At 36.1% G+C, this 26584-nt stretch overlaps 3 protein-coding genes across 4 annotated transcripts; all 3 read right to left on the minus strand.

Annotated features, from left to right (window-relative positions):
* Positions 1 to 1146: 1146 nt before the first annotated feature.
* On the minus strand, positions 1147 to 4039 carry LOC114729688 (uncharacterized). Its single transcript, XM_028916730.1, has 8 exons — positions 3170 to 4039; positions 2887 to 3093; positions 2309 to 2808; positions 2134 to 2215; positions 1952 to 2038; positions 1625 to 1888; positions 1441 to 1544; positions 1147 to 1360 (listed from the first exon to the last, which is right to left on the minus strand). Exons 1-8 carry the CDS (start codon positions 4037 to 4039, stop codon positions 1147 to 1149), a joined length of 2328 nt encoding a protein of 775 aa, XP_028772563.1.
* A 6129-nt stretch (positions 4040 to 10168) lies between these two features.
* LOC114729620 (uncharacterized) lies at positions 10169 to 12795 on the minus strand. 2 transcript variants are annotated; one of them, XM_028916656.1, is made up of 6 exons: positions 12663 to 12795; positions 12468 to 12536; positions 12116 to 12316; positions 11547 to 11758; positions 11087 to 11348; positions 10169 to 10727 (listed from the first exon to the last, which is right to left on the minus strand). In XM_028916656.1, exons 1-6 carry the CDS (start codon positions 12696 to 12698, stop codon positions 10389 to 10391), a joined length of 1119 nt encoding a protein of 372 aa, XP_028772489.1. In that variant the 5' UTR covers positions 12699 to 12795; the 3' UTR covers positions 10169 to 10388. The 2 variants fall into 2 exon arrangements, with proteins under 2 accessions (XP_028772489.1, XP_028772498.1); XM_028916665.1 differs by having other exon boundaries at positions 12116 to 12375; positions 12663 to 12678.
* A 5047-nt stretch (positions 12796 to 17842) lies between these two features.
* On the minus strand, positions 17843 to 19585 carry LOC114729729 (uncharacterized). Its single transcript, XM_028916762.1, has 4 exons — positions 19308 to 19585; positions 19020 to 19231; positions 18649 to 18916; positions 17843 to 18557 (listed from the first exon to the last, which is right to left on the minus strand). Exons 1-4 carry the CDS (start codon positions 19563 to 19565, stop codon positions 18246 to 18248), a joined length of 1050 nt encoding a protein of 349 aa, XP_028772595.1. The 5' UTR covers positions 19566 to 19585; the 3' UTR covers positions 17843 to 18245.
* Positions 19586 to 26584: the final 6999 nt, after the last annotated feature.

Raw genomic sequence — 26584 nt, forward strand, 5'->3', positions numbered from 1 at the left:
AGAGTTGTAAATCCCTCCGTGTGTTTTGCAAAATTCACGTCCGACCTTAACCCTTTTGAGACCAAAGTTGCGCAGGCCAATTTTTTTGGGATGCTAAACCCACTGTAAAAGTAGTAAATCTCAGTTGGAGAGTTGTAAATCCCTCCGTGTGTTTTGCAAAATTGACCTCCGACCTTTACCGTTTTGACACCAAAGTTGCGCAGGCCAATTTTTTTAAGGATGCAAAACCCACTGTAAAAGTAGTAAATCTCAGTTGGAGAGTTGTAAATCCCTCCGTGTGTTTTGCAAAATTGACCTCCGACCTTGACCGTTTTGAGACCAAAGTTGCGCAGGCCAATTTTTTTGGGATGCAAAACCCACTGTAAAAGTTGTAAATCTCAGTTGAAGAGTTGTAAATCCCTCCGTGTGTTTTGCAAAATTCACGTCCGACCTTAACCCTTTTGAGACCAAAGTTGCGCAGGCCAATTTTTTTGGGATGCTAAACCCACTGTAAAAGTAGTAAATCTCAGTTGGAGAGTTGTAAATCCCTCCGTGTGTTTTGCAAAATTGACCTCCGACCTTTACCGTTTTGACACCAAAGTTGCGCAGGCCAATTTTTTTAAGGATGCAAAACCCACTGTAAAAGTAGTAAATCTCAGTTGGAGAGTTGTAAATCCCTCCGTGTGTTTTGCAAAATTGACCTCCGACCTTGACCGTTTTGACACCAAAGTTGCGCAGGCCAATTTTTTTAGGGATGCAAAACCCACTGTAAAAGTTGTAAATCTCAGTTGGAGAGTTGTAAATCCCTCCGTGTGTTTTGCAAAATTCACGTCCGACCTTAACCCTTTTGAGACCAAAGTTGCGCAGGCCAATTTTTTTGGGATGCTAAACCCACTGTAAAAGTTGTAAATCTCAGTTGGAGAGTTGTAAATCCCTCCGTGTGTTTTGCAAAATTCACCTCCGACTTTTACCGTTTTAGGACGAAGTAGCACAGCCCAGTAAATTCGCTTCTGCAGTTGTAATCTCGTCACATGTGTTGTAACAAATTGGGAAAATGGTTTAACATTACTTGAAAATGAGTTGCCTTTACAATCCCTGAAAACAGTTTGCAAATTCCCTTACATACATGACATTAACTAACACATCACTAAACTTAGACAGCGTCATTTACTGCCGTGATGCACGCTGCTTTTTCCTCGGTGTGGGTTCTGGGGATGACAGCAAGTTTAGTGCTTCTTCACGTCTTGAATTGAGCTCATGATTAACAAGCCACCACATTAGGTTTCGTCGGAAATCAGCAACATGTTCTTGACCATAGTCAAGCGTCACACCGGGCTCCCATTTGCTCAACCATATTAAAACATGAACGCCACAGTCTCGCCTGCACATGGCAACAATGTCCATGAGTGAAACACGAAGTAGCATTCATACATTATTACATCAACAACTAATACCACTCACAGATTGTTCTGTTGAGGAACAGGGGCCCAAATAATGTCACTCATCTGCTTCTTTCCAATGGTATTGGGCTTTACTATCTCAATCATGTCATAAAATCGATCCCTCTGCACAACACATACTTGCATTTGTAAATAATTTGGTAAACAAAGAGCATGCTACACAAGAACAGTAACAATAGTCTTACACATCCGGTCACCACAGTCATCATATCATCATCAGCTGCACCTTTCTTCTTACTCTTCTTAGCAGGGAAACTTGGCTTCATTGAGTCCAGCACATAGAAATTCATTGTCTTAGGCTCAAGCACAAGACAAAACCAGTGAGCACCAACAAGTGTAGGTCCAAATATCAAGTCACAGTCTCCTATGTTGTAACCGACATATTCAGGCAGCAACTGCTTTTCTCGTTTTCTAGCATCCCACCGAGATGGGTTCGCAGCTAGTATTGCCTGCAGCATCAAATGATTAGTCATGTAGCAGTAATTATTTTGTATTAATCTTAGTAACCTTACCATAAAGTCAGCATCAAATATGTGTCGCTTGACTTCTCCTTCACTCTTCATATCAGCCAGTAAAGTCTTGCACACAACTGACATAAGCTGTTTGCAAGTAAATTTTAGTTTTTTGCACAGGTATACATGAGCATCAAATATAAATTTATAGTACTCAGCCGAAGATCACAATACTAACTTACCCGGTTACCTATTCTCTCAATTCCTCCAAGTGTCCTTAGCTGATCTCGAGTGATATCCTCATCAGATATTTGAACTAAAGTCCTAAAAATGTGTTCCCAGTATCATTATGTGTGTAGTTAATTAGTAAACAACCGATAAGTAATATCATTCACAGTCATGCGAATAGTAACTTACACGTCACCATCCTGCCTTGAACACATGCGGGATATCATGTTAAAAAACTTTTCCTTTTCCTCCATATTCCTCTTCTTCCTCTTCACAGGCATTGTCAAAATCCATGGAGAATTTATGGCCGACTTCACCTCCCTCTGTGATCTCCTGGGCTGTGCATTCTTGTCCATGGGGGAAACATCAGGGGAATCCATATCTCCTGCTTGTATTCCTTCTTCCTCAACATCAACCATGTCAGCCTCGTCCGAGTCATCTCCATGATGAGGTATGTGTCCTGAGTCCTGTCCATCATCATCATCTCCCTCATTTTCATCATCACCATCATCAGCTTCATCTTCTCCCTTATATTCAGCTCCAACTTCACTAGGGCCCTCATCTCCCACAGTACGATTTTCCTCCATCGTTATGTGCACCTTATGTAGCTCATCCTCTACTGCACTAACAAGTCTCTTGTAGCTTAAATCAATTACAGCCATCAACTTTCGATGTAAGCTTTGCAACTCCTGCATCACATCATTAAAAAAAGGTCAAACACTTTATCTTTTTAATGCACATTGAAATTACGAAGCAAATAAACACACCGGGTGTAAGTCAGCGACACTTCTCCTTCTTCTCTCCTCATCTCCAACCCTAACTTTCGAGCCCTTCTGCTTATACAATAGGCCTCTGTTGCTCTGCCTTTCCTTCTTTGTCATCTCCTTTATCCTCTCATCAGTCCAGAATTGAATAGCACTTATTGACCCATCTCTAACAGATTTAGATAATGGGAAGCGCTCAGCAAGATATAACTGCAACATCAAATTATTAATTTTATCATCACTCCATTCAAACATAGAACAAAAAACAATGGTAGTAAATACATACCAATAAGAGGTAGATGCATCCTCCGACGTTGCAACTCCCTTCATCATTGTCTTCCCCTACGTTTCTATACACTTCAACATAATCTTCCATCTCTTTCCACAAGTTGTTCACAATGTATGTGGCCCAATCAAATTGGTGAAATTCATGCATAGTACAACACATCACCCTCACTAGCTTGTCACTGACTGTTGTTTGTGAGGTAGGAGCTAGAAAACTCCCAAGTGTGTACAGCATGAACAAGAACTCGAAATTCTCCTCATTCTCCCCAGATTTAATGTCTTTGAGTATCTTGGTAAAAGAGACTTTACCATATTCATTCTTCAACCTCTTGTATGTTTCATCATCATCATCCACATCCGTTCTTACCTTTTCCCCTGTGTGGGGTACCTCCAACAACTCCGCAACATCTTGTGCATCAATTTCCTTGATCTTCCCCCTTATTGTAAATTGATGAGTAGGCGGATCATATGCTCGAAGAATGCGTACTATGAGGTCACGAGGGAGTCTCTCACATCCCATGTCAAGCAAACTTGCAAATCCCAAACTTTGTACCTTGGCTTTCAATCTGTCATTGCTATTTATAAATTCCACCAATGACTTGTACTGCCGGACTGAGCAACGAGTGCTAAAAGCAACTTTTTTCATCCGCTTCTTCTTCGTCCCTTGCTTCTTTGGTTTGTTCACTTTATCATTATACTTCTTCCTCTCCTCTGGTGGCAGCTCCCTCCATGCCTTTGCTCCCTCCCTAACTTCTTCTCTCCTATTCCTAAACTCTTTGCCCGCCTTAAATTCATGCAGAAACAGCATGTACCCACTCTTCACTTGTCCACTTCCCTCTCCTTGTCCTTCTACTTGTACTTGTAACTCCATTTTCCCTGCTGCAATGACACCACTTGTTAGTCATTCATAGTACTATATTTCTTTCACAACAATGTCGTCAATTCCATCAACAAATGTGGTCAATTACACTAACAAATATAGTAAATTTTATTAACATATCATCAAAATACCATTGTCCACTCAATTAACAAGTGTAGTCAAGTCCACTAACAAATGTAGTAAATATCATTAACATATCACCTACAAAACCATTGCACAGTCAAATGACTTTGCATCACGACGATGTTGTTATTCCTGTAACAAATCTGGTCACTTTCATTGACTAATGTAGTAAATTCCACTAATAAATGTTGTAAATATCATTAACATATCACCTACAAAACTATTGCAGAGTCAAATGAATTTGCATCACGGCGATGTTGTCATTCCCATAACAAATCAGGTCACTTTCATTGAATGATGTAGTAAATTCCACTAATAAATGTAGTAAATCTCATTAACGTGACCTACAAAACCATTGCACAGTCAAACGAATTTGCATCTGCTCACTTTCATTGACTGATGTAGTAAATTCCACTAATAAATGTAGTAAATCTCATTAATGTGACCTACAAAACCATTGCACAGTCAAACGAATTTGCATCTGCTCACTTTCATTGACTGATGTAGTAAATTCCACTAATAAATGTAGTAAATCTCATTAACCTGACCTACAAAACCATTGCACAGTCAAACGAATTTGCATCTGCTCACTTTCATTGACTAATGTAGTAAATTCCACTAATAAGTGTAGTAAATCTCATTAACCTGACCTACAAAACCGTTGCACAGTCAATTGTATTTGCATCTGCTCACTTTCATTGACTAATGTAGTAAATTCCACTAATAAATCTAGTAAATCTCATTAACCTGACTTGCAAAACCATTGCACAGTCAAATGAATTTGCATCTAGTCACTTTCATTGACTGATGTAGTAAATTCCACTAATAAATCTAGTAAATCTCATTAACGTGACCTACAAAACCATTGCACAGTCAAACGAATTTGCATCTGCTCACTTTCATTGACTAATGTAGTAAATTACACTAATAAATGTAGTAAATCTCTTTAACATGACCTACAAAACCATTGCATAGTCAAATGAATTCGCATCACGACGTTGTTATTCCCCTAGCAAAACTGGTCACTTTCATTGACTAATGTAGTAAATTCCACTAATAAATGTAGTAAATTCCACTAATAAATGTAGTAAATCTCATTAACATGACCTACAAAACCATTGCACAGTTAAATGAATTTGCATCACCACAATGTTGTTATTCCCGTAACAAATCTGGTTACTTTCATTGACTGATGTAGTAAATTTCAGTAATATATCACCTCAATATCATTGTCCACTCAATTGAATTTGCATCACAAGCATGTTGTCATTCCCTTACCAAATCTATTATTTTCCATTGCCGAATGTAGTCAATTACTCTAATTAATGTTGTAAATTTCATTAACATATCACTTAACAAATGTAATCATTGCCAACACAAATTTAGTCCTTCTCAGACCAACAGTTGTTATTTCAAAACCAAACCCGCTAGTACTATTTACTACTTACCTCATCAAATTTACTACTCGGCTAATAGAATTACTGCTTGCTAAATTACTACAACAGGATAACCTTTGCAAATTTTACCCACGCAAGGACAAACTTTTCACCCTAAACCATTCAATGAAAATGAAAGTAACTTTGTCATTGCCGCGCATGCAGACCAAATTAGTGGAATTCTACTTCCTTAAAATCCCACCCTCTCCACATAGAAAGCTATACTCTTTTTAGAAAAGTCAAATAACACCGACAAAACTATCCTTTCCATTTTGTTCTTTTCCTTCAAATCAAAATAAACCAATCCCCACAACAAAAGCAATCCCCTGTTCCAATTAAAGGCCACCCAAAATGGATTAAACACTATCAATCACAATCATTTCCAAATATGTACACAACCAAACACATCAGCAATAACATGGAAACAACTTTTTTCGTCCTAGAGCAACTTCTATGGGAACAACAAAGACGGAACCACAAAGAGCATCACTGCATAATTACATTTTAAGCTTCGGGGACCCATCGAATGAACAACAATATTCAAGTTCCCTACCTGTTTAATTTCGAAAGCGACGGCGACAATGTGATTTCGGCGACCGCTTTTTCGTTACTAGAGGACCTTCGATTTGGTTTCGCCGAGTGGGGGCACTTTCTGTTTCGGTGGGTTGCTCTCGTCGGGTCGGCGGGTTGCTTTCGTCGACTGGGTGAGGTAGTTCTAGTTCCTGTTTCACTTAGTGGGGGTTGCTTTCGCTGAGTGGAAGCAGTTCCTCTTTCGTCGAGTGGGGTGTTGTTTTCGCCGAGGAGTCGGTTTCCGCCTTTTCTCCATCTCCTCAAGTTTCAAACATCTTAAGGGCATTTCGGTCTTTTCGCCGAAAATATTAATTCCAGATTGGTTCCCAGTGACCTCCTTGTCATTTTGCTTATTCAGGTCCCTTATTTGTCCTTTTGGAATTGAAGTGGTATTTTATTGTCATTTTCCCATTATAAAATAAGTTAAATTAATTATTTGTAATAAATATATATTATTTTTTTAAAAATATCCTTCCTAATCAAGTTTATTAGCTATAACTATTATTATTAGAAAGACTATATTGAAAAAAATAAATAAATATGTGAAACAGAATGAATTAGAATTTTATATTTAGAATCAAAATAAAAATTAAATAAGATCTTATATTAAGAATAAGAAGTAGTAGTTTATTACTCCCTCCTAACTGCCAAGTGAAAAACAATTTTGTTTCGGCCAGTGAGATTTTAGTATTTCATACTAGTTTTAGAAAACAATGGTTGGTGACTATTATCTGAAACCAGATTTTTATAAGTTTAGTTAATTAGTTAATTAGCGTTAGATAAGGTTTGGTGAATTTTAAAGTCTGTACAAAGTAAATTAATAAAATATAAATAAAGAAGACAATTTTATTTAAAAGAAGGATATCAATCAGATATTCTTTAAGGAAAATTACAAATAAAGACTCTTAATATGTAAAATTACAATCTGGACTCTAAATTTAGAAAATAGCAAATAAAGACCCGATTTTACTTTTGTAAATATGAATCATGATGAAATGTCTGAAATATTCCTCAGTCAAATGACATATTAACTATAAAAAATGACAAGTTCACTTTAGTGAATGACAACTTCAGTAGACCAGATTACAACTTGACTAAGGACATGTTAAATGACGAGTTAACTATAGGAAATGACAAGTTTACTTCTGTGAATGACAATTTCAGTAAATCAAATCACAATTTAGCTAAGGGATATTTTAGACATTTTACCCACATTTCATATTTACAAAAATAAGACCCGGTTCTTATTTGCTATTTTCTAAATTTAGGATCTCAAATCACAATTTTACATATTATGGGGTCTTTGCTTGCAATTTTCCCTATTCTTTAGCCGTTTTAAAACGCTTACTCTAATTCCGTGATTACGTGATATTATTAGTAAACGGATAAGATAAGAAATTATAATATACCCCAAATTATACACTCCTCCGGTTTTTAATATAAGACTCATTTAACTAATTTGGTTAAATTAAAGAAGTTAGGTAAGTTAGTTAGTTATAACAAAAGTAACACATTTTTCCTAAAACACTATAATAATCTTTTTTAATACCTCATCTCCCTTTTCTACTTAATTATGGTTGAGAGAATATCCATAAAGGTAATTTAGAGAAAATTGATAAATATAAAAAATGTGTCTTATATTTAGAACCAAAACCAATTAAAAAATTAGGTCATATATTAAGAACCGGAGGAGTATATAAAATTCTGCGCAGGTTGAACAAAATAAATGAATTGCAAAAAATGTCATCGAGCTGTAAAGGCCTCATATAAGATACGTTGGCGGGGGGCAGAAAAAAAGGTCCTCATATAAGATGATGTAGAGGCAAGACAACATTGCGCCTAAGTTTAGATGATATACTCCTCCTGTCCTTAATATAATACCCATTTAACTAATTTGATTAGATTAAGAAAATTAGGTAAGTTAGTTAATTATAAGAAATATGACATGTTTTTCCTAAAACACCATAATCATCTTTTCTAAACCCCATCTTCCTCTTCTACTTGATTATAGTTAAGGGAGTATCCATAGGGGTAATTTAGAGAAAATTGATAAATATGATAAATGGGTCTTATATTTAGGACCAAAATCAAATCAACAATTGGGTCCTATATTAAAGACCGAAAGAGTATTTAATTTTCTTTTCCAACAAAAGAATGCATTTTATTAATGGAATCATCAGCACAGCAAATGCTAGTAAAAAGAAACAGTACAAAAGGCTATTACCCAATGCCTACTCGCTCACCAGTACTCATCCCTGGATCAAGACTATAGTTACCATCTAAGGGTCTGTTTCATATAAAGAAAACAAAAGAAAAAGGAGGGGAGAAAAAATTTTAATAAACTTATTTTTTAAAAAAATAAAGAAGCAGGATTATAAAATTTTGATAAGAAAAAAACGTAAGATAAAAAAAATAATTAAAATTAATCAAAAAATTTTAACCCCACTTCTTTAATTATTTAAAATAAACTTATTAAAAAATTTTCTCCCATTCTCTTCTCTCTGTTTCTTTCGTACCAAACGGACCTAAGTCAGAAATGTCAGATCTCAAAATCTGTTAGAAATGAGGTGATGCTAAGATTAGCACTCCATCGTAGCTTATCCCAGTTTTTGCACAAGCTGCAATGTAACCTGCAGCACAATTCCCCTTTCTTGCAACAAGGAGAGGTTTGACATGAAGCCTACTGTCTAATAAACGAAGGATCACATCGAAGATTTGCCCACACTGCCATTCAATCGTATCAGTAGCCTTACCTCTGATGGCTAAAAATAGCTCCTCGCAATCAGTCTCTAAATACGCCAAGGAATAACAAAATTGATCACCAATTTTGATGTATTTAATTAAATGAACATTCTTTTACAATTCTATTGCACACAGATATTTTCATTTAGTAACAAAAGTACGGAAATTTTTTTTAAAAAAAAGTGAAAATAACTTAAATCAAAATCACCATCGTATATTGAGTGTAATAAATTTTTAAAGTATTCATTACACTGATTTTTTTTTTTCAAATTTTTGGTTCACATGCCTCGAATAACTCTTGCACTCGTTAAAACTTGAAAGTGTTTAGTAATTAAAAAAACAATTTTAAAAAATATTTTTATAAAACTTCTCTCTCATGTCTATTTTTGTATATTGTAAATAAAATTAGAATTTTTATTGCTTCCAAACAACGAAATATTTTGGGTGTGCTGTGCAAAAAGCCAAAAACGGCTTCCCAGGTCACGCTAACGGGGGGACGCTTTTTTCCTCTACCGGCTTCGTTTGAATGACAAGTGTCAACTGAGCACACGTATCCGAAAGTCGCAAAGTCAGAAAGATGGAAACGACGTAGTAACAGTCGTCTGCCAGCAGATCATGAATTAAAAAGGCCAGACCGCCAAGAGTGGGAAAAATCATCACAATATTACTTTTTTCTTTTAGAGATATGGTTACTATTTTAAATTATTTCCATTGCTCCTATTTCTCTTTTTTATATCGAAATAACATGATTTAGTTAAATGCTTTGTCTCTTTCACACCCGCATGTTAAATCTATCTTTTTTAAACATAGAAATAAAGCGGGCTTAAATTGAACCAGTTGGTCAAACGCACGAGTTGGATGAATTGATAGAACGAAGGAAGCATAGTTCTTGTACTTATGTATGCATTATTTTGAGTTATTCTGACATCAGAGACTCGTGTCTGTGATTTAAAAATGATTAAGGATGTAATCACGCCCCGTCAATAGCCACTAATCAGAGCAATTTATCTATAATACATTATTTTTATGTCCAAGAATAACAAGTAGAGATGGTTTTATGCAGCACAGATGATCCATTGGCATTGACCCCTTCCTCTGTTTTCCCCCTTGTGATTGACTTTCTTGGCAATATATGCATCATATAATCACCATTCACAACCTGTTCTTCTCTTTTTTCCAAAAGCTGGGAGCTGGAGACACACACACACACACACACACCACACACACACACACATCAAAATATTGGTGAGAAAAAATGAATGCCAACTTAAGAGGATTTCTTATTGCTGATCTTGAGTGGGATACCCAAAACTAGTAATGATTTCACATGAAGCTTTTAGCAAACAAATTGTGATTTACATAGAATTGGACATTTTCTTCCCTTCTTCAAACTTGCCAATCAACAAATGTAATGTACATAATTGGATATCATCCTAAAACGACATGCTTGGGACAATCATGGCTTTTTATTAGAATGCGAATGTGGATGACATCCTCGGCTTATATGAAACATTTTCTTCTCCAAGTAAAAGGGCTCTTAAAATGGCCTCGCACAAGCCACTATAATGTACAATCAAATGGCCGCCATCTGGAACTTCATGATAACGTATCCAAGGTAGCTTCTCTGAAACAAATCTCTGGATTTGAGAGGGCACAACCTTGTCCTCAAAACCTTGCCAAATGTGAGCCAATGTAGAATTCTGAGGGAATGGATTGCTTAGTTCTGTCGGGTCAAATTCCCACTTTCCAAAAGCCACCATCCAGTCATGTCGCAGCGTGTCAAAAACATCCTGATCCTTTAATTTCTCCTGCCAGGATAAACATACCATCATCACAAATTCTCTTCAAACGCACCACATTTATGTTAATTCACCATAAGAGTGCATTAAACATTCGTGCAGAGGGTCAGTTTCACTTATGTCTTGAACACTGTCATTGAGTGGACAGTTTCAATTTTATCTCATTAATAGTCTTAAAAAGGCTATGAAACTGTTCAAAAATGCAGGTCAAAACATCCCCCAAAAATGGTTTAGGGCATCAGAGCAAACCATATAGGAGTTGAATGAGACGCTTTGAACTAAAGGGGCAAAAACTGATTTGGAATAATCCAAAGGAGGGTAAGTTATAAGGAAACGTTTAAGGGGAAAAAAGTTACATAATTAATTACCTTGGTAAGCATTGGAAACCCAGGAATCATCTTTAAAATCTCAATATCTCTTGTGTTGAAGAATCTGGGATTTTTTTCAATTACAGAAGTTGAGGGGAGCCATTTCTGCGTCACCCACCAGTGCAATAGTGTTGGGGAGAATTTTGCAAGCCACATAGCCCACCTCATAAGTTTCCTTCTGTAGTCCTCCTTTATCAAACTCTCAGGAAGTGAAGGCCAATGGTAATTTATGACAGGAGCCACTAGAGCCACACCAGCAAGCCTGCATAAATGGTCTTGTTAGTGAAACTAAGGATTAAGTCCTTTGAAATCAATAAGCCAACCAGCAGCAGCAGCAGCAACAACATTGACAGGATCGTATGATGTCATTGAACTCTATCCAAGGCCAAATCTTTGGATATAATGAGCCAACCAGCAATAAAACAAAAATAAAATACATATTCAGGAGCATGTAATTTACCGGTGGGGGATGTATTTCAGGCAGCTCCAGGTAGCATAGGATCCCATTGAGACTCCGACCACATAAAACTTTGGTCCTAACTGGAGCTGATCAGCAAGTTCTTGAATGTCATGTACTTCAGATTTCAGCGAGCGTTTTGGGTTTGGATCACTTTCTCCATATCCAGCCCGGTCATAGTGCAGAAGATATATACCCAGTTCATCTATTAGTTCCTGCAAATCCGGAGTAAATGCTTAACATTTGGCACTGTTGGATTGCGGAATGCTTCTCTAAGCCGGAAGTGTGAATATATACTATAAATCCAGTACAAAATAAAGAGGGAAAAGAGGGCAAACAAATCATACTTTCAAGGAACCAGAACCATAATGTACTGATTCGATTAAAGTTTATGCTTTGTTGCGCTTGGGTAAACTTTTTCGATCAAGCAAGCCCGACTCGGCCGCAGCGAATTTTAATTACACTTCAAATTCAAAATTTGTTCTGTTTTCCCCCCTGTTACAGTAGTATTTAGATCTAAATCCAACAAAAATTAGCGTAAAAACAAGAAGAGGGGTTCAAGTTGGGGGTACTTGGGGAGCCAGAAAATTCATCTCTTTGGAGCTTCCAAATCCATGGACAATAATGATCTTGTGTTTGGCTTTCTCCTTGGGGACGCCTAACTCTCTGTAAGCCAGATACCTTCCATCACCGAGTCTGATTCTGGGAGAAGCCACGGGGAGTTCACCATTGGAGGGCTCATCAATACCTTTGGGAGGAGGAAGCTGAGTGGCCTGATAAACCATGCCCAGAAGACCTATAAGCAAAACTATGGCTGCTCTGGAGACCATCCCTGAAGAATTAAAGGGTAGATCTAGCAGGGCTAGCTTTCCAATTTTACAAGGGAAGACGAAAAGGGAATTGAGTAAAGTACGATTAGCTAACCTGAGAAAAGTTGAATCTGCAGAGACTTAACAGAGTGCGCTTTTGACAGATGGATCTAAGCATAATAGCCTGTCATGAGAATCAACGCAAAGAAATGAAACAGAACAGGCGTGAGGATCGAAAATAGAGGGATTGGATGGTATTTTGATTTTTGACTTTGAATTTGAAAGGCCATGTTCAGAGTATTTCACTTACCAGAGCTGGGAGCATATCCCTTCTGAAGGTTTCCATTTGAGAGCATCTCTCTCGTCCCACTTCGTTTCCTTTGCTTGTGATATTTCAATTGCAGCTCCGGCGCTTTCTGCTCTTTCACATTTCTATTTCAATTTCACAGCTTTCCTCCTATTTACTGCGTTTTTCCAAATCCCTTCAATCATGCTTCTTCTTTTTCTATGATTATAGGATATTGAAATTTCAGCAAATTTTTTTTCTGAAATTTAATTAATCTCTACAGAAATAAACTCAAATCCTTTTTCTTTGAAAAACCACGCATGGGATTATAAGATATAAACAAGAAGATTTAGAATTAAAAATATATATATTGACTGAGAAGTAAATCCATTCTTTAAACTCAATATTTCAGTCGAGCAAAAAATATTATAGATTATAAAATATATTGATGCGGATTCTGAATATGTGCTGTAATTTTTTGTGGATTCTTTCTATATCTTCTTACAGGCAATATTACTTTATAATAGTTTTAGAAAAATTAATAAAAAGAGTTACAGAGGAGCTTATTGAGATGATGCACGACAAGTTGCAGCATATTAAAATCCATATCAGTGCCAAAATAATACTCATGTCTTATTTATAAGACACTTCCAATATATTTCACACACACCAAGAAAAATCTTAAACTTTATTACCTCTCATTTAAAATTTAATAACTTTTTAACTTTATCCGTATTTAATATGTATTATACCTCATATAAATAAAGTCAACACAATAATAAATGAGGAGTAAAATTGTATATCTATATAAAAGATTTCTTTCAATACTCTATAAATAAGGCTAAAAAAATACTTTTTTTCTCTATCTTATAAATAAGATGAGAGAGCACATGTCTTGATTTTGGGAGAAAGTAATTATTGAGTGATTACGCTACCAACGCTCCACTGGAATTAAGGAATAAGCTATATATTTCATTAAACAATTCGATTTTTCCAATGATTTGGTTTGGATCCTCTCGTCATGTGCCTCACTTTCTGTCCTTTGGACAGATAATACCAGGCCGTCTCCTTTTCCGGGCAGAGAGGGACAGAGCTGGCCAATTGTGACCTTTTGAGAGTTCAAACAAAGACTCATGTTTCTTAATTATGAATCCCGTGAAAATTATATTCTCTCCTACTTTTATCTCTACGATACAAAATATTTTCTTTTAAATATCATCATTAGAAGATATGAAAATGCAAGAATTCTTGTAGAAATAAAATACAAGAGGGGTCATACTATGTACCACTTCTACTAATTTAAGTAAATCAAAAAAAATAAGTAAATTACTTAATTTTAACGAATGCAATATGATCTTCTAGAATATCATTGTATAATATTATATTATACATAAGTGTGTAAGCTAAATAAATTAGTTTAGAAATAAATGATATATATGAGTGAAAAGATAGATTAAGGTTTTATGTTCATGATGAAAATCAACTTCCTGATTAACCCTTACATTTAGAATCAAAGCATCTCAAATTTCAATTTTTTTCGTTAATGATCAGTGCTTGATATGTTGTGATTGGTTCTCATAATGAGAAGGAAGTTTCTGCGTATAAACCCGGAAATTAGAATTTTCTTTGGAGTTTCTTGCTGGACTGTTCTGGCAATTTGACAACAACGTGCTTCTTTGTAACTTGGTGAAAGCTCCATCCCATTTTAGATTATTATCTACTGAACCTTGGGTCGTGAACCAGAAAAGAATTATGAATCAGGATTGCCATAACATTAATTTTTGTTTCAAAACAGACTATCACCTCTCTTTCTTATTATAAGAGTTTGTTTAAGTTTTAATTTGATTCTAAATATTAGATCTCAATTTATTTTGTCTTTTATGTTTATTTATTTTTTTCCAAAATAATCCTTGTAGTTGTTACATATGTTAAATGTTTTATTAAATAGTAATTTTAGCTAATATACATAATTAACAATAATATTTTAGAAAAAAATAACACATATTTATAACAAATAACTAATTTAACTAATTTTTTTTAATCTTTTCAAATTATTCAACTGTGTTTCATATTAAAGACGGGTCTATTATTTCTCGATATTGAAAAGAAAAGCCAAACTACAATTGGCGGCGCCACTTGTTGGCTCTTATTTGCCAAACTGGCCTGTTGCCTTGTTTTCCTAGAGGCTATTATTATTTATTAACTCCATAATACTGTATTTTTCTAAGGTGAAGGTCGATACTATATTATATATGGGAAAGTGCAGGTTGAATTTTATAAATTAAAAGTTAGAAAGGGAAAAAAAGATGTGAATTATATCTCTCTGGTATGAATTAAATTAAGGTAAATACGAATAAGTCTTTGTTTTTTTCATCTCTTGATACTAAATTTTTACTGAAGTGTATTCTGGGGAAAAATGAATCAGAGGAAGTTGTATTGAACAAACGTGATGACGATTTGCTGACATAAAACCCTAATTGATAGAGTAACTGCCTAAAATTAGGCAAATGGATGGAAGATTAGGAGGAGGTCAAAGTAAGATAATAAAGAGGATAGAGTGGTCAACCTAGTTTTATCCCCCGGGGCAAAGCGGCCCCACCGTCCAAGCCTGCCAAACACCATTAAAATTAAAAGTCTAAACACACGCGCACTCTCTCTCTCCCCCTCTGTCAACCTGACGTGCCCACATGGGAATGATAGGATGCTCCAAGGCCTTGTCCTCGCCACTTTTTAGAGCTTCTCTGAATCGCAGATGGAGAGCCGAAAGGGATGATTTTAGAAAAGAAGGGCAGTTGACCGTTTCTTTTTATGTCTGTAGTAGGCGGGAAAATAACTACCGAGTTATAGGTTAGTAACTTTAAAATGGAAATAGTAGTAACCTTTTTACTTTCGCTGACTTTTGATTTTTTTTTTTAAATTTAAGCATTTTAATAGGCAAGTCTCCTCACGGGTCACTGAGATTTAATTCTGAATGTCATGAGATTTTATCAAGTAAGGTCACTATCACAATCTCTAACTATAAAAGCCATATTAGGACCTCGATATCGTGATATCAGAACTGAACTCAAATCACTTGAGTGAGGAGATTATTCCTCATAGATCATAATCAAATTCTTTCTAATACACATATCCTCTATGTAAGGTAAGTACAAAGGATATTCAAATATCTAAAGATATAGATAAAATATTATAGAATCAAGCTTTACATAGAAGACACACTAGTATTATTATGCTTCAACTCAACTTATATACCATCTAATTTGTGTCTCCAAAAATTGAAATATGCTCTATACTTTCTCGTATGGAGGACCATGTGCACCAGAAAGAATCTGACCATAATCTATGAGGAGTAATCTCCCTACTCAAATGGTTTAAGTTTAGTTTTGATGTTATGAAGTTGAGGTTCTAATGTAGCCTTTGTAGTTAGAGATTGTAGTAGTGACCTTACTTGGTAAGATCACATGGCAACTAGAACCGAGTTTTAGTGATTATGTTAAGGAGACACGTCTCAAACTAAATAAATTTTTGTCAAGCTAATCTTTTTTCATAACAGTCTTTGAAAACATAAATGATACTCCTCCAGTCCTAAATGTAAGACCATTATACTAATGTGTATAAGGGTCTTACATTTAGGACCGGAGGAGTATTAATATAACTTCAGTTTGCAGAAATCATTGAAATAAAAGTTATTTTGTCAATATTAATCCAAGCAAGTGCCTGGTTTAAGTAAACCAGTTGAATTTATATTTTTTATTATTTATTTTCTCATTCAAGAGTCCATCTTCAATGTGATAATTCCTAATTTTCTCAAGGTTAACGATTTTAAAAGGACAATAAACAAGAAGGGTAATCTTTGTTCCGGTTGATTTAAAATATTGTTGGATACTGTATCACGCGGCATATTCTATTCTCTCTCCTATTTTTTTTTTTTAATCACAGTAAAAGATTCAATATAACTTCACAGAGCAAATATAATACTACGACCATTTTTTAATATAATACTTATTTAACTAATTTGATAGATTAAATAAATTATTAAATTAGTTAAGTATAGCATATGTTACATGATATTTTTAAAACACTTATATATATTACTAGATTGTATGTTAATTTATAAGTTAGGTAAATTAGTTTGGAAAGAATAATAAATATAAGTTTTTAAAATAATTTATTAACTTTCTTAATATTTTTAAATTAGTTATTGAATTTTATATTAGGCATTGGGTAGGATATTACTACTGAAGTATTGAGTCCTTCCTTTTTCTTCTTGTTCTTCTTAATCCAGTTTTGTTGGTAGGTTATTTCTTTTCCATTTCGCCCTATTTTTTGTTTATTTCGCCCTATTTTTTGTTTCTTCGTGATTCTTTTCTTATTTATAAGCCGATAATTTAATTTACATAACCACGAGAAGACAGAAAAAAAAAACAGTATACAAAATACATCTTGACAAATGAAATATACAAATTACTACTAAAATCCAATGAGTTGTCAAGTGGCTAAGCCAACACTTCAAAGTTCAAATCAACCACCTTATATCATGCGAGGGGCATTAAGGTGATTTGATTTTCTATTTGATATGTAGTTTTTATTTTCTTTGTAACCTAAGAAACCACGTCATGTATTGTTTGGATTAGAAGAATCTCAATTATTTCGAGACTAAATATTAATCACGTCTCTTTGCAATCTTTACCTCAATTTTGATAATCCAGTCTTCAAGTGGCGTAAACTTCATTTTGAAGTATAGAGTTTCTTATTTTCTCAAATAACAAAGTCAGTTAATTTTTTTGGTAAAAAAATCATGTAAATTGGATGTAAAGAAAGCGCAAGCAAGGAGCATGATTTTTGCCCCAAATTGGGCTAGCTTCAATCCGGGCCATAAAAAAGACAATCATATCAATTGGGCTGGACCTCACTTCAGGTCCACTCTTTTGGAGATTCTCCGGCCCAAAAATTTCGCAAAGATTAGTTATAAGGCTGGCCCAAAATGTTATCCTAATTACTCCTCTGGTCCTAAATATCCTAGTGTATAAGGGTCTTATATTTAAGACTGAAGAAGTAATTTATTATGCAAATGAAGTTTTGACTCTTTTTAATTAATAAAAGGACGAGATCGGATGTCTTGTTCTCCTCTAGGAAAAGGATTTTTATTTAAATAAATTATGAAATAACCATTCAAATTTGATCTCCTGCCCTTAATATAAAATAATTGTACTATAAACTACACACCGGAAGTAGTAATATTTGTATTGTCATGCTGCACTTATAAATAGTCCTCGTCACACATGAAAAGTGTTAAACTCGAACTATCTTGACTAGTTCCGTTTTTTATGAGTTGAACCACACGAATTGCGGATTGGTTTGAATTTCACCTATTATTACTATTTATGGTTTTCTTGACCTTTCAACTTCGGACCGACCTCTAGCGAAGTCAATTTTGAAAATCAAAATTTACCAAAACTCACCGCTATGATATCGACAGTGAGTTAAACTCAAAAACTCAGAAATCGATGGCCAAAAGCCTCAGAAATCCAAAACGACGTGGGTTGTGTAATTTTATCGTAACAGAGCTGTAACCGAACCAAAAGATTACGGTACAAGTTGAAAAAGCTACTGGAGAGAGGGTTGTTGGCCGAGCAAGAGTTGTCTGAAAATAGCTTCACATAAACCTGGTTCGTGAATCATAAGATGCCCACCATCTTCAACCTCAACGTACTTTATCCATGGAAGCTTGTTCGCCAGATATCGTTGCAGTTCATAGGGCACTAACTTATCTTCATGACCCTGCCATAGATACACACCACAACCTTCCTTTTCTGGGAATGGATTCTTCATCTCCATCGGATCGAACTCCCACCTCCCAAAATGCACCATCAGGTCCCTATGCAGCGATTCGAAATCGCCCTGCTGCCTAATCTTATGCTGCAACCCAAACACCAGAAAACCAAAACCTTCATTATATTGTGAAAGATATACAGACCATAAACACGAAGTGATTGAGAAATTAACGAACCTCGTGAGGCATAGGTACATGTGACATTTGCTTTATGGTTTGTACGTCTCGTCTGTTAGCTAGAATTGGGTGTTCCTGCATTATAGAACAACAAGGGAAAATCTTTTGGGTCATCCACCAGTAGACCAGGCCAGGAGCATAGTGTGAAATCCTGAGTTTCCATTGATCTCTTTTGAGTTGCTTCTTGAATATCCTGTTCGCCAATTCTGGATTAAAAGATGGCCACCAGAAATTTATCACAGGAACCACCATTGTCACTCCAGCTAGCCTGCATCGATCAAATTCCTTTCATGATATCGATGACTCGATCACGGTAAAATTGTTTAACGGACAGTAAGGAAGATGATAATAAGAGAGAAATTAAAGCATGCCTGTGTGGTAAGTATTTAAGGCAACCCCAGACTGGATGTGTTCCAATGGAGAGACCAATGAGGTAGAATTTTTGACCCAGTTCCAACTGATCAACCAGTTCTTGGATATCAAAAGCTTCAGTCTTGACGCTGCGTTTTGGGTTTGGATCGCTCTCTCCATACCCAGCTCTGTCATATGTCAGCACGTACAATCCCAACTCGTCCACTACTTCCTGCATAAGAGTGGAAACTCTGAGGCTACATTTGATCAAGCTCTGGTGACTAAAAGAAACAAAGATTTTAGTTTACTTTAGAAAGTGGCAAATAGATGTCCTTGGAGCTGTTAAAGCCATGGACAAGTATGACTTTGTGTTTGGCAACTTGTTTAGGGACTCCTCTTTCTCTGTAAGCCAAATGTCTACCATCACTGAGCTTGATTCTCGGTGAGGTCACCGGCGGGCCGTTCGGAGTCCCGCAGATTCTTGGTTCTGGGGGCTTCATTGTCCTTTCATAGTAAGCATGTATCAGAATCGTCACTAACAAGACAGATACTGCAAGCATAAACATATTTTCTGCACTTATGCAAAATCAATCCGTCTAAGTCTTGCCATTGATCGTATATAAAATTTCAGCTGAGAAAATTGGCTTCATTGGTTTGATCTTAACGTGTTGACTGGGGATCACGCGTTGTTTGGTTGAATAAAATTTTGACTGTTAGTTGATAACTATATTACTTTAACTATTGTCTCTGATACTGTTCGTTCCGTTGGAGATATGACATTAACCAGAACCACCAGCCATTGGAGATATGTCATTAACCAGAACCACAAGCTTCATGAGCATTATTAGCAGAAGAAATTACATCAATTACTTGGGAGCTTATATATATCTCAGGACAACAATAATTGATTATTCATTGTAATCCAATTAACTCACCTCCACACACACATATTTAGTGAAATCATGCCTTTTGGTGAGATGTCAAGATCACATTACTTTTTAAAAATTTCTCTCTCTTTTCTCCCAATCGTTGGAAGTGATTAAATTCTCGCAAGACAAAAATTAAAAAAATATTTAGATGGAACCCAAACCATGGTTTTAAAAGTGATTTCATAGTATACGAAATAAATATATGAAGAAATTTACTTAGATTTACGGAAAAGTACTTCTTAAAAATATTTTTCTTAAATGCCAGACATCCCCTTAAGTTACAATTACATATTAAGACATCGTTATATTATATATATTGATCATTTGTATATGATAAAGATATGGGTTAATACAAACTTTGATCTTTCAAATTTACCCTTATTTTGATTTTGGTCTTAAGTTTTAAATCATAGGTTTTGGTCCCTCAAATTTTCTTTCATTTAAAACATTAGTTTTTATAATCCAATAAAAATTTAAACCATTTACCTTTTCAGGGACCAAAACTTATGGATTAAAATTTGATGAACCAAAATCAAAATGAAGGCAAATTTAAGGAACCGAAGATTATATTCATCCTAAAAACATTCAATCCATATTTATTGACTAATATAAAATATTTTTAATATACAATTAATAATAATTCTAAGCACAAAATATATAGCATCAAAATGAAAATTTAAAAATATTTCAAAGAATTTTTTTGTTTTGATAAAATAAATCAGTACTAATCTTAAGCTTTTTTTTTTGTTATATTTTATTTTTTAGGGGTTTGTTTATATTTTGAAAAGAGAGCATAAAGTTGTATGATTTAAGCTTTTTTTTTTTAATGATTTTTAACTTAGTTCCTACTTTCTAACATATATATTTTTTTAATGATTATTGGATTAAATTTTACGATAGTTAACCATCTACTATCTACACACACCTTTTACTAGGGCTGCACAACAAAGTCTGAACCCGGTCCGAAAAAAACAGCCCAATCAAGAGACAGGACCAATCGGGTCAGACCAACATACCGGGTAAGACCGGGTTGAGGACTCATATTTCAGACCATGTGGTCTAACCCGGTCCAGGTAACCTCTTTTTTTTTTTTTTTTAAACATCTATATGTCATGGGATATATCAAATATGAGCCAAGCCCAACCCAACAAGCATTGACTAGCTGACCTGTGGTTTTGCGTTTTGCCCATACTTTTCTCTTAATCCCTTTCAGTTCACGGCTTTTACTTCCAGTATGTGCCCTAACATTCTCTACTTTTCCCTTTCACGACCTGAGAGAGCCGCTCTCTTCAACTGGTAATTATTGGATTGGGGGGTCAAGGAGAGGAGCGAACCAAGCTTGAAATGGGAATTGAGAGGCACGAGACAGTCGGGTCGCCAAAGCAGTGGTGATGAAGGCTGACAAGCACAATTGACCGAAACTGGAGTCTCACAAGGGATTTGGGAACTTATCCAGTCGGCCCTATCTTCAAGTCAGTCGATTCGAAAGTAGGTTCAGCTTCACTTTGCGATCATCTCCTCATTTCCTCAGTAGTCGCCTGCTTTTCAGTTTTCCCTTTTAAGAGTTCGTGATTATCTCCTCACTTCTTGAGTTCGCTGCGCTCCTGCTTCAACTTCAGCTCCTCGGATAGCTTCTTCTCCAAAGATTGATTAGCTTGTTGTCCTTGGAAGGCTCATTCAAGACTTTGAGTAGCTTCTTCTTCTTGACTCTTTGCTTTTTTTCTTGCTTTTAATTTCCTACGGTTTATTCTGTGCACAGCAATTGTTTCATTTTGCTTCGTTTTTATCAGAAATTGGTCATTCTTCAGTGTTTGATCGCTGATGCTGTTTTGGTGTTTCTGTCTTCATGGGTTTTGATTAGCGTATTAAATTGTTGATCTTTTTATGGCTTGATTTGAATCTGTATTGTTCGTCTCAGTAGCTCGTGCCCAGCACATTGTGATTCTTTTACTGATATCTCTCTATGATCAGTGATTATTCCATCTTCATTGTTCTGATCAGGATTTTCCTTGATTTGCAGCTCTGATCAGGATTTTCTTTCGCTATTATTGTCTTTTGTAGTGTCTAGTGTTGCTGATTTTATTTAGATTTATATGCAAATATATGTGTGTGTGTGTCATGCATTCCCTTGTCGGTGTCAATTTAGTTAATGCTTCTTGATAACTTGTGAGGAGGGTCCTTTATTATTCTTTATGGCTATGTCAACGAGAACTATATATTATAATTTGATTAATTAATGTATGATTTTTATTTTCATGTTAGAAATGGTTGATGAAACTTCAGCAGCTACTAGTCAACCCTCATCTGCACAAACACAATTAGTGGGCACTAGTGAAACTGAAATAGCCCTCCTGCTGAATCAATTTCTCCCACTCCCTCTCCTTCTTCAGTAGCTGAACCTGTTTCTAACCTTGGACAAGATACGGCTGGAGAGAATGTGAGTAGAAAGAGAAAAGAGCCTGAGAAGAAATGCACAAAATCACAAGTTTGGGAGCATTTTGTGAAATTACCTTTGGAAGAAACAAATGGAGAAGTTAAGGCTGCTTGTAGATATTGTCATGCAATTTATGCTTGTGACCCAAATAAGCATGGCACAACATCCTTGAAAAGGCACTTTCCAAAATGTCTCAAGAACCCAAATAGGGCTGACACAATACCAAAGCAATCAATGTTGAACTATGTGACTCCAAGTGGGTAAGCAAGGAGTTTAGTCCCTCATGTTTTCAATCAAAAACGATGTAGAAGGGCGCTGGCTGAATTTGTTATTTGTGATGAGATGCCATTTCGGATTGTTGAGAAGCATGGGTTTAGAAACTTTGTGAAAGAGCTAGAACCAAGATTTCGAATCCCTTCAAGAACAACAGTTGCTAGAGATTGTTGGCAACTATACCTTGGAGAAATTAAGATATTGAAGGAATATTGAAGAAGTCTACACACCGTGTTTGTTAACGACTGATTGCTGGACATCTGCTCAAAACTTCAATTATTTGTGCTTGACTTGCCATTTCATTGATCCTGATTGGAAGTTGCATAAGAGAATATTGAATTTTTGCATGATTGAAAATCACAGGGGTGATACAGTTGGCAAGACAATTGAGAAATGCCTCTTGGAATGGGGAATAGAAAAGGTATTTACCATAACCATGGACAATGCATCAAGTAATGACTCCGCCTTGTCATATCTGAAAAAGCGGCTTAAGAATTGGAAGGGAATGATTTGTGGGGGTGATTACCTTCATCTTAGATGTTCTGCACATATACTTAATTTGGTGGTTAATGATGGCTTGAAGGAGTTGAAGAATAGCTTTGATTCAATTCGCAATGCAATTAAGTATGTTCGTTCTTCCCTGCTCGTCTCCAAAAGTTCAAAAATATTGCTGAATTAGAGAAATTGGACACTTCTAGCCTTGTTTGTCTTGATGTTAGTACTCGGTGGAATTCAACATATTTGATGTTGGAATCTGCTTTGAAATTTCAAAAGGCTTTTGAACGGTTGGAAGATGAAGATGATGACTATGAGGCATATTTCACTAAAGGGGACATCTCTAAGCGTGAAGGCCCTCCTGAAGCTAATGATTGGAATAAGGCAAGAGTATTTCTCAAATTCTTGAAGGTGTTCTATGATATAACTTTGATGTTTTCAAGTTCACTAAATGTCACTTCTAACACTTGTTTCCACCAAATTGCCCTAATTCATGAGTTGTTGGAAGAGAACATTGTGAATGCTGATCCTTTGCTTTTGGATGTCCTTTAGCATGAGAAGTAAATATGAAAAATATTGGGGTCAAACAGAAAACATGAATCCTTTGCTCATTGTAGCTGTGATTTTAGATTCTCGGTATAAACTTGCTTATGTGTATCATATCTTTGAACAACTTTTTCATGATGGGGAAGTTTGCATGGCCATGAAAATTAAGACCAGAGATGTCTTGCACCGCATGTTTGATGAATATTCTGTTGGACAAACAAGCAATGCTGGTTCTTCAAGCAATGCTGCTTCTTCTGTACTCCTAGGATTATCAACATCAGCAATGCTACAAAGCCAAGTGGGTAGAGATCCAGGTCGCAGATGGTTAGCTTCTCAAAAAGAAAAAAGCTCTTCTGACCCACAATCAGAATTGGATAGATATCTTTCATCTACTTCAGCTGATGATAGCCTTATTGATGATGATTTTGATATCTTAGCATGGTGGAGAGCTAATTTGGCAAATATAAAATTCTTTCTAGAATGGCACGTGATGTCTTGGCTATTCCGGTGTCTACAGTGGCCTCTGAATAGCCTTTAGCACTGGGGGACGTATAGTGGACTCTTATAGGAGTTCCCTATCCCCGTCAATGACTGAAGCACTGATCTGTTCCCAGAATTGGCTACTCCCTGGGCAATCTCTCTCTGAATTTGCATCCATGCTTCAAGAGTTTGATAACTTTCAAGAGACAGACGGTGTGGTGAAGACTGGTATATGTTGTAATGCTATCGACTACTTATATTTTATATAACTATTTAAATAGATTTTATTTGTTTGTAATCCTTTCATAATATGTGTTGTTATATTGTAATGTCATTGACTATTAATGTTTTACATGCTTTTCAGATCATTCTACTATTACTGATGTTGGGGAGGATGTTTGACTTTCAGCATTTCAGTTTCAGTTTCAAATATTTTGGACATATATGACTATAAAGTCTTTTGTTTGTTTGATGGTGCCATGGTGGTAGCTTGTTTTTTTATATGGCTGGATGGTCATTGTGCAGGTTGATGATCTTTTTGATGGTTGATCTTTTGGATGGTTGATGTTTTGGATGGATGATCTCTTGGATGGTTGATTAAAATCACCATATAGTTGGTTCATCATAGTCAGTACTAACTGGTGGATGACTTACTGAATTAATTAGGGCTGCTGTATAGCTAACTCACTTGATCTTTTGTATATGCATTGAACCGTGGAACATTTTGACTATTATTGGCCAGCCAAGAGCAGACTTTGATATGTAGACTTTGATATGTAGCTTCAATGACTGATGATAATTTAAACTTTAAAGGAAAGTTTAGTATTAAAATGTGGTTATTTTATTTTGTTTGTTTGTTCTTTTATTTTTTTTTCTTTGAATGTTGTCAATATTAAAAATGATCTTATTTAATTTGTGATGTGTAGATCATGTAAGAATATCATCTTCTTGGGAAGAGTTGTGTTTATTTATTTTCTGATAAGTAAAAAGAATAGAAAGCTCTATCTATTCAATGGAAAAGTTCAATGTACGTTAGAATATTTGGATTCAAAGCTGTACAATATGCTGTAAGATATATTTTTTATATATGGAAAAAAAAGGGACACCAACCTGGACCAGTCCAGTAACCCGGCCAGACCAGTCCAACCGGTCCTGGTCCCGGCCTAACCGGATCCCGGGCCTAACCGGACTGGACCAGACTAGCTGAGACCAAATGTCCAGCCCACAGATTTTCAGACCAGACTTCAGACTGATGGTCAACCCGGTCCAGTCCAGTCTTTGTGCACCCCTACCTTTTACCAACACCTGTTTAAACAATCCAGCTTGTTTATGGAAAAAAAGAGAATTTTATTTCCTCATGCTCTTCAAAATATCCACATCTCACATGATGCAAAGCATTATTTGAAGCGGCATTTAAGATAGGTAGAAGATTTCCGTGCTCAACATCCTTCTTTCTTAGGAGAGCAGAAGAGCTCTTACAACAGCATCGCAGTGAATGTTCCTTAAGAACAGAAAGTGGCCTGCTTCTGCAATCTCGTGATACTGAATCCATCCGAGTTTCTGAGATATGTATCGATTCACTGTGTGAGGAACCACCCTATCTTCATACCCTTGCCATATGTGCACTGAACCTTCCTTCTCTGGGAATGGATTCCTGATCTCTATTGGACTAAATTCCCACTTCCCCAGTGCAGTGATCAAATCTCTGTGCAACGATTCATGCTCTCCTTGTTGTGTTATCTTCTCCTGGATAGTGAGCTTACACATTAATCAAATTCTGAGACATATATAAACATGCACACAGAGAGAGAGAGAGGACCTACCTCACCAATACTAGGTTGTTTTGACAAGCTGTTTGTGAAGCATAAGCCCAAAGGGAGAGCCCAATCCCAAAAGACTAGCCTATTGGGAGGGAGAGCCCCTTGAACTTATAAACCCCACAATACTTGTGAGATTCTCCAATGTGGGACTCATAACAGAGCACCCCTCTCGAGAGCCGACGTCCCCGGCGGCTCCACTCTACGGCACTTCACTCGGTCTTCTTACCGGTTAGAACCCTCCGCAGGTAGCCCTTTCTAGTTGGCCGACTCTCAACGAAAGCACCAATGTGATGAGTATAAGCCTAAAGGGAGAGCCCAATCCCAAAAGACTAGCCTATTGGGAGGAGAGCCCCTTGAACTTATAAACCCCACAACACTTGTGAGATTCCCCAATGTGGGACTCATAACAGAAATGTGATGAGCATAAGCCCAAAGGGAGAGCCCAATCCCAAAAGACTAGCCTATTGGGAGGGAGAGCCCCTTGAACTTATAAACCCCACAACACTTGTGAGATTCCCCAATGTGGGACTCATAACAGAGCACCCCTCTCAAGAGCTGACGTCCCCGGCGGCTCCACTCTACGGCACTTCACTCGGTCTTCTTACCGG

Source organism: Neltuma alba, unplaced genomic scaffold (genome assembly GCF_004799145.2).
Source record: "Neltuma alba isolate B1F8T4 unplaced genomic scaffold, ASM479914v2 tig00002484_pilon, whole genome shotgun sequence".
NCBI lineage: Eukaryota > Viridiplantae > Streptophyta > Magnoliopsida > Fabales > Fabaceae > Neltuma > Neltuma alba.

Excerpts from the sequence above, each read along its gene's own strand:
- LOC114729620 (XM_028916656.1), bottom strand. The coding sequence starts at position 12,698 with ATGGAAACCTTCAGAAGGGATATGCTCCCAGCTCTG. Across the intron at positions 12,537-12,662 it reads GGGATATGCTCCCAGCTCTG|GCTATTATGCTTAGATCCAT; the intron begins GTAAGTGAAATA and ends TTCTCATGACAG. Across the intron at positions 11,349-11,546 it reads CTGAAATACATCCCCCACCG|GCTTGCTGGTGTGGCTCTAG; the intron begins GTAAATTACATG and ends CCATTTATGCAG.
- LOC114729688 (XM_028916730.1), bottom strand. The coding sequence starts at position 4,039 with ATGGAGTTACAAGTACAAGTAGAAGGACAAGGAGAGGGAAGTGGACAA. Across the intron at positions 3,094-3,169 it reads GATGCATCTACCTCTTATTG|TTATATCTTGCTGAGCGCTT; the intron begins GTATGTATTTAC and ends TTGATGTTGCAG. Across the intron at positions 1,889-1,951 it reads TATTTGATGCTGACTTTATG|GCAATACTAGCTGCGAACCC; the intron begins GTAAGGTTACTA and ends TTGATGCTGCAG.
- LOC114729729 (XM_028916762.1), bottom strand. The coding sequence starts at position 19,565 with ATGTTTATGCTTGCAGTATCTGTCTTGTTAGTGACGATTCTGATACAT. Across the intron at positions 19,232-19,307 it reads TCTATTTGCCACTTTCTAAA|GAAGTAGTGGACGAGTTGGG; the intron begins GTAAACTAAAAT and ends ACTCTTATGCAG. Across the intron at positions 18,917-19,019 it reads CTTAAATACTTACCACACAG|GCTAGCTGGAGTGACAATGG; the intron begins GCATGCTTTAAT and ends TGATCGATGCAG.